Below are 6,985 nucleotides of genomic sequence, written 5' to 3' on the forward strand. Positions count from 1 at the left end.
TGGCCTCAGCTCCCTGCTCCCCTGGGCGGGGGGACCCTCCGCTGGGGACTCCCGCCAGCCTGGCGCCGCTGGTTAGCAGACTGCCCTCTGGTGTGGGTCCGAGTCCAGCCCGGGGAGCGTGGGCCTGTGTTTTCGGGCTGCGTTTGCCACCTGTTTTCTTCCCAGTGCGGGGTTTCGGGGCGTGGTTAGGCAGGAGGCCCCAGCCCAGCACGAGTGTAAGGGGCACAGCGAGCGGTCTGTTCACAGTTCGCTCTGCACGTTGCCCGTCAGCAGGCCTGGAGTGACACGGGCCCGGGGAGCCTCCGTCCGAGGAGCTCCTGCCCTTTCCCACAGACCCGGGCCCTGCCTGTGCTGGGCCTCCCGTGTGCGTCACTGTCTGGGACTCTTTGTTTCTGTTCTGTCCACCTGTCAGTCTGTTCTCACCTCAGTCCCCATCTCATGATTGACTTTCTTGCACCATAATTTACATGCAACAAAATGCGCCTGTTTTGAGTGTACAGTTTGGTGTGTTTCGACAAATACATACCACTACATACCCCCCACCAGCGTCCGACAGAGGATGTTTTCATCACCCCCAGAGAGCTCTTTCATGCTTTTTTCTTTAAGTTTCTTATTTATCATGGTGAGATACACATAACAAAGTTACCATCTTAATCATTTTAAGTGTACAGCTCGGGGCATTAAATACATTCATATCGTTGTGCAACCATCACCACCATCCAGCTCCAGAATTTCTTCATCTTGCCAGACTGAAACTCTGTGCCCATCAAACACTAATGCCCCCTCCCCTCCCCTAGCACCCACCAGCCTGCTTTCTGTCTCCATGGATTTGCCTGCTCTAGGGACTTCATATAGTGGAACCACACAGGATTTGTCCTTTTGTGACTGGCTTACTTCACTGAGCCTAGTGTCCTCAAGGTCATCCACGTTGCAGCCTGTGTTAAAGTTTCCTCCCTTTTTAAGGCTGAATAATATTTCATGGTGTGTGTACACCACATTTTGTTCATCCAGCCATCTGTTTATGGACACTTGGGTTGCTTCCACGTTTGTTGTTTTTTTTTTTGTTTTTTGGGGTTTTTAAAATATTTATTTATTTGGCCCCGCCGGGTCTTAGTCGTGGCACTCGGGATCTTCGTTGCCACGTGTGGGATCTTTTTAGTTGCGGCAGGCGGGCTCTTAGTTGCTGGCATGTGGAATCTAGTTCCCTGACCAGGGGTCGAACCCAGGCCCTCTGCATGGGGAGCGCGGAGTCTTAGCCACTAGACCAACCAGGGAGGTCCCTGCTTCCACGTTTTGGCTGTTGTGAATAATGCTGCTGTGATCGTGGGTGGACAGAGCTTCTGCTTTCAGTTCTCTGGACAGATGCTCACAAGTGGGATTGCCGCATCATACGGTAGTTCTGTGATTGATTTTTTGAGGAACCTCCGTACTGTTTTCCACAGCGGCTGCACCGTTTTCCATTCCCACCAGCAACGCACAAGGGTTCCAGTTTCCCCACGTTGTCCTCGCCAGCCCCGGCTGCTTTCTGTCTTTCTTGATAGTGGCCGTCCGGGGGGGAGGCCTCATGCCCTCTGGTGCTCAGTCACCCCACGCCAACAGCAAGCACTGTCTGCTTTCTCCCCGAGGAAGTCCACGATGGGGGCAGCGGGAGACACTGGGAGCAGAGTAGTGGTACCCAGGGCGGCAGGAGGTGCGAGGATTGGGGTGATAGCTGAAGGGCATGTGGTTTCTTTTTGGGGTGCTGAAAATGTTCTAAAACAGGTTGAGGTGATGGTTGCTCACAGCTGTGTGCCTCCAGTGGGCGTATTGTGTGGTATGTGAATCATATCTCAGCGAAACTGTTTGAAAACAACACCAGCTAGGGAGAAAAGGTCTGCTCAGAACAGCCTTACGGGCTTGCGGCCTTGAGCCAGCGGGTGGGCCACACCCTCATCCTCCCTGTCCTTCCCAAGGCCCTGCACACACAGGGGGGTCTCCCCAGGAGGGGAGAGGCCAAGCGGCCCAGGGGCCCATCAGAAACTGCCACGTTCCCTCCTGAAGTGGGTTGACCCCACTCCACCTGGATACTCCGTGCATCATGGTGGCCGGGGTCCCCAGACCTGTGACGCAGCATGTCTGGGGTGTGGCAGGTGATGTCCTACAGCCTGGGGCTGGGGGGCGGGGGCATCCCAACTCTGCTCCTCCCACCCTGCCACCTCCAGTGCCAGGCCCAGTGGAGCCCTCAGGTTCCTGGTGCCGGCTCCGCGGGTTGGTGCCCCGATTCCCAAGTCCTAGCTCCCCACCCAGCAGGGCCACGCTGAGCCCCTGCATCCCTGCTGAGTGGGGCATCCTTGGTTCCCTGATCACAGGCCAAATGACCTGTGTCCAAGTACTTGCAGCTGGGCCTGGGCGTGGTCACCCTCCTCCATGGGGGCTGTGGGCACAGAAGGATGTATTCTGCCAGGCTGGGCGGCCCTTGTGTGCGCAGAACCTGCCCAGACCTGTTTCCTGGGTGCCGGGGGCAGGGGGTGAGGGCCAGCTTCACCCCAGCGCTGTAGGTCTGTCTGGCCTCTGACCCTCCTCTCTTTCTTCCAGGCGTCTGTGGGATCCGAGAAGCTCTTTGCCCCGGCAGTCGATAAAGGTAAGTGTGTCCCTGGGCTCCTGGCCTCTAGGAAGGGACAGGGCACATTCCTGAAGTCCGTGGCGGGCCCCAAGTTAGGCTCTGTCTTGGGTTTCAGGTGCAGAGCCTCAGGCAGGAGTTGGGTGCTGTCATTTACTGAGGGATGCAGCCCGCCCGCCAGCCCCCTGGGAAAACCACAAGGAAACAAGGGAAGCTGGGAACGGGGCCAGTGTCTCGGCCAGAGCTGGGCAGTGCTGGAGCGGCGGTTCCCAAAGTGGGGTCCCTGCACCGCTCGGGGCCATGAGGAATGCACTTCCCCAGGCTCCTGGGCTCAGGGGCTCTGGGGTGGCCAGCAGCTCCCGGCTCGGGATGCGGCCCCGCCAGCACACCCAGGCCCCGGCCAGTGACCCCCGAGTGGCATGGCGCAGGTACCCAGCATTTCACTGTCCCGCAAAGCTCTTCTGCAGACACTGCTCTGGAGGGTGGGTGCCTGGCCACGGCCCCATCAAGGCCAGGATAGGCCTTTGTGACCCGGCCTGTCGGCTTTGGGCTGTGGCCGGGAAGGGGGTTCCACTGGACCCAGCACAGAGAAGGGGCCCTTTTGCTTGGAGGGCTCCCTCAGGATGTGACCACACAGGACAGGCCTTGGGGCACCCGCAGCCCTGTGGGTCCTGCTGGCCTGGTAGCCGGGCATGGCCTCCTCTACGTGCCTTGAACTCGAGAAGCCCCTTCTTCAAGTCAGAGCATTGCAGCCGAGCAGACGCCTGCTGGGGAGTCTGGGTAAGGTGGCCCACCAGAGGCTCCGAGCAGCCAGGCACGCTCAGCTGGCATTTCACACGGAATTAATGTAGGGCGTATCAGTTTCAACAAATGACCACAAACCGCGCAGCTTGAAACAACAGACGTTCACCTGCTCGTGGTTCTGGAGATCAGAAATCTGGAGTCACGTGTGCACAGGGCTGCGCTCCCTCCAGAGGCTCCGGGGGAGGGGTCCCTCCTGCCTCTTCCAGCTCCTGGTATTGCCGGCAAACCTGGGCACCCCTGGGCTGCTGGCTGTACCCTCCCGTCTCTGCCTCCGTCTTCACGAGGCGTCTTCTTCTGTCCCTTACAAGGACACTGTCACTGGATTTAGGGCCCCCACCCAATCCCAAGCTCATCTCATCTTGAGATTCTCAGCTTGATTACGGCTGCAAAGACCCTTTTTCCAAATAAGGTCACAGCCACAGGTTTGGAGGTTATGATTCAGCAGAGTTCAGGGAACTCTGGGCTTTGAGGTGCCCAGAGAGGTGCCTAGTGGTGGGGGTGCGGGGGGGCGGTGATGAGTAGCAGTGCTCATGCTTTTCCAGTGGCAGTGGAGGCTCTTAGAAGGTTCCAGGCGTCTCCAGAAGGGCTGGGGCACTCGTGGCACACATGGGGTCACGTCCAGGTCTGCATGGCCCACGCCTGCCTCTTTCCATTCTGATGGCTGCTGTTACTTTGTGAGGGCCTCGTGTGGAGATGTGCGAGGAGAGACAGGAGGGGACAAAGGGCTAGCGTCCCTGGGCAGCTGTGAGCAGCAAGTGGGCTGAAGCCAGCGGTCCTCTCTTCCTGTCCTTGTCGCAGGAGTGGTGGCAATGGCCTCCTCTGTAGGTGTGTCCCTAAGCAAACAGACCCAAGGCAGAGGGAGGTGTTGCCCTAGGGAAGGAGACTTCCCAGAGGCTCCAGACCTCTCACCTCTCTGCCAGCCTGGGTCACACTGTCCTGCAGCCGCAGGGGAGGCTGTGGCCAGCTCTTCACTCAGTGTGGCAGCCGCGGGGTCAGCCCACAGCCCAGCGACCTGAATTTCCACTCCTCCTGGGGACTGGGATGCTGCCCTGTGCAAGCAAAGCGGCTCACGTGGGTGGTGCTGCCCTCCGCCTGGCCGCTGGCGCTGTGACCTGAGGCCTCCCTTGTAGCAGTTTCAAAAGGAGGGTCTGAAGTGAGCAGGCGTCTGGCTCCGGCTGGCTGGAGCTCACGGCCCAAGGGCAGGCCCGCAGCTCGGAGGGGAGCAGAGGCTCTGGGCGGTGAGGAGGGGGGCAGTGTTGGCCCGCAGCAGCTTCCTCCCGACAGACCAGGCAAGGCTTGTCATCCAGAAGTCTCCCCCAGGGCAAGGGCCCACAGAGGGCTTAGGCCAGGGGTCACTGGGTGGGTCCCCACGGAGCAGCCGCTAGCACAAGTGAAGCTCCTGCCAGAGGAAGGAAGGGCGACAGAATGAGCTGGGAGCCCAGCGCCCTGCCTGGCCCGGCTCCCTCGTGCACCTCTGTCTCCCTCTGTAAAATGGGGCCAGGACAGCCCGTGCGCTGGGATCTCCGTGGGCAGGAGGTGCAGGACACTCCCTGCGGGTCGGCCCTCGGGGCAGGTGGCCTGGGGGGCGGGGGTACCGAGGTGTTGTGGGCGGGAGCTCCGCGCCGCGCGTCGCCCTGTGGGAAACAGTCCTGGAGGGCATTCAGTGAGCCGGGACCCGGGCTCACTCCGGCCCCTCTCTCCGCAGGACCCACGCTGGGCGAGAAGTCCGAGGCCAAGGCCGGGGCAGCGCTCAAAGTCTCGGGCCTGGAGCGCAGCCGCGAGCTGAGCACCGAGCCGCCCTTCCTGGCCCCTGTGCGCAGCCCCGCGCCGGTCCTGCCCTCCGCCGGCCCCGCGCCCGGCGCCCCGTCCAGCCCACCCGTCAAGAAGGAAGCCCCGGGCCTGACCCGCCTCACGCCGCAGCCGCCGCCCGCGCCCCTGCAGACCCGGGCCTCCTTCCCGACGCACGTGCCTCTCCCCCCGGGCGCCTTCCCGGGCCCCGGCGCGGCAGCGCACAACGGCCTGCACAGCCTCAGGTGGGCGTGGGGCGGGGCCCGCGCAGCCGCAGGTGGGCGCGGGGCGGGGCCCGCGCAGCCGCAGGTGGGCGCGGGGCGCGCCGCCGGCCGGGCACTGAGCGCCCCTCCCTGCAGCAGGAGCAGCAGCGCCAGCAGCGGCGCCAGCCTGGGGCTCGCGAAGCACGCGTCCCTGTCGCCTCACGGGCCGGGCCCCCACCTCTCTACCTCACACTTGGCGCTCCGCTCGCAGGCCCAGCACCAGCACCACGCGGCGGCCATGTTCGCCGCGCCCCCGACACTGCCCCCGCCCCCGGCGCTGCCGGCCAACAGCCTGGTCATCCCAGGACACCCCGCCGGTAGGTCCGGGCGCCGCTGGTGGGGCAGCAGGGTCACTGTTCCCCTCCACTCTGGGATCCCTAATCCCCGGGGGGAGGGCCGCGGCCCCTGGGGAGGGGCCCAGCCCCCACCCAGCTGGATGGCAGCCCCCCAGCAGCCCATAGCGCTAGCAGGCCACCTTGCCCAGGGCAGAGGAAGCATCCTGCCAGGGCCTCGGTTGTGTGTGTGCGCGCGCGCGCGCGCGCGCGCACACACACACACACACACACACACACACAGATACAGGTGCTCACACACGCGTACCGGGACACAGACATCCCTTGCTCCATTCTGAGCCCTTGCCAGGCCTGGTCGGGCAGTCTGAGGCAGAGGGTTGGTGAAACCTGGAGCTGCTCCGTGGTCATGGCAGTGAAGGCTCCCAGTGAAGGCTCCCAGGGCCTGCCGTGGCTCTTCCCACCCACCGTCCCTGGGCTGCTGGGCGGGTGGGGGAGGGGCGGAGGGTTGAATGGTGGAGAGGGGCCCCAGGTGAACAGCAGCTGGCCTGGCCCAGCCTGGCCTCTCCCTCCCTGCCCGATTCCAGCAGGGGCTCCCTCACGGCCAAATCTTAGGTCACTAAGGATTTCTCTGTGGGTCTCCAATTTTTTTTCTAAAATCTTGTCGGCCTAGCTTGGGTTGGGGCAGCTCAGTGCCCCAGGATGGGACCAGGACACTGGTCTGGGGGTGCTGGGACGGGCAGGGCTCTCCTTCAGGGCTGTCTCCGGGGGCTCCCAGGGTGGCTCACGGTGTTCTCTCTTGCCTTTAGATGCCAGCCTGTTGATCTCATTCAGCCAGCCAATCATGTATTGCCAGCCTCATTCGGGGATTCTGATTGGTACTTGGTCACAGGCACCTCTCTTACCTCCACCCTGGGGCCCGCACGTAGCGAGCGGCCACCACGGCTTGGCCTGCCGAAACCGGGAGTGCCAGCAGGTGACTATCCGCCTCGCCCCGCCGGGAGCCCGTGGCCGACGTGCCTCTCTGTCTCTCTCTTTTTCTCTTGTAGATCACGAGCTGCTCAGGCAAGAGCTGAACGCGCGTTTTCTGGTCCAGAGCGCCCCCCTGGGCCCGGGAGCTCTGCTGCGGGCGGAGTTCCACCAGCACCAACACACACACCAGCACACACACCAGCACCAACACACATTCGCCCCCTTCCCTGCCGGGCCGCCCCCGACGCCGCTCCTGCCGCCCGCCGCCC

General features: G+C 62.8%; 1 protein-coding gene across 1 annotated transcript in view; it reads left to right on the top strand.

The window, feature by feature from the left end:
• FBRSL1 (fibrosin like 1) overlaps nt 1-6,985 on the top strand; it is a 108,456-nt gene that overhangs the window by 92,283 nt on the left and 9,188 nt on the right. The window contains exons 10-14 of the mRNA XM_007456689.1: nt 2,575-2,620; nt 5,109-5,404; nt 5,501-5,771; nt 6,554-6,622; nt 6,794-6,983. Of these exons, the coding sequence (XP_007456751.1) occupies nt 2,575-2,620; nt 5,109-5,404; nt 5,501-5,771; nt 6,554-6,622; nt 6,794-6,983 (872 nt within the window). The remainder of the gene's footprint in view (nt 1-2,574; nt 2,621-5,108; nt 5,405-5,500; nt 5,772-6,553; nt 6,623-6,793; nt 6,984-6,985) is intronic.

Source organism: Lipotes vexillifer, unplaced genomic scaffold (genome assembly GCF_000442215.2).
Source record: "Lipotes vexillifer unplaced genomic scaffold, Lipotes_vexillifer_v1.1 scaffold1529, whole genome shotgun sequence".
NCBI lineage: Eukaryota > Metazoa > Chordata > Mammalia > Artiodactyla > Lipotidae > Lipotes > Lipotes vexillifer.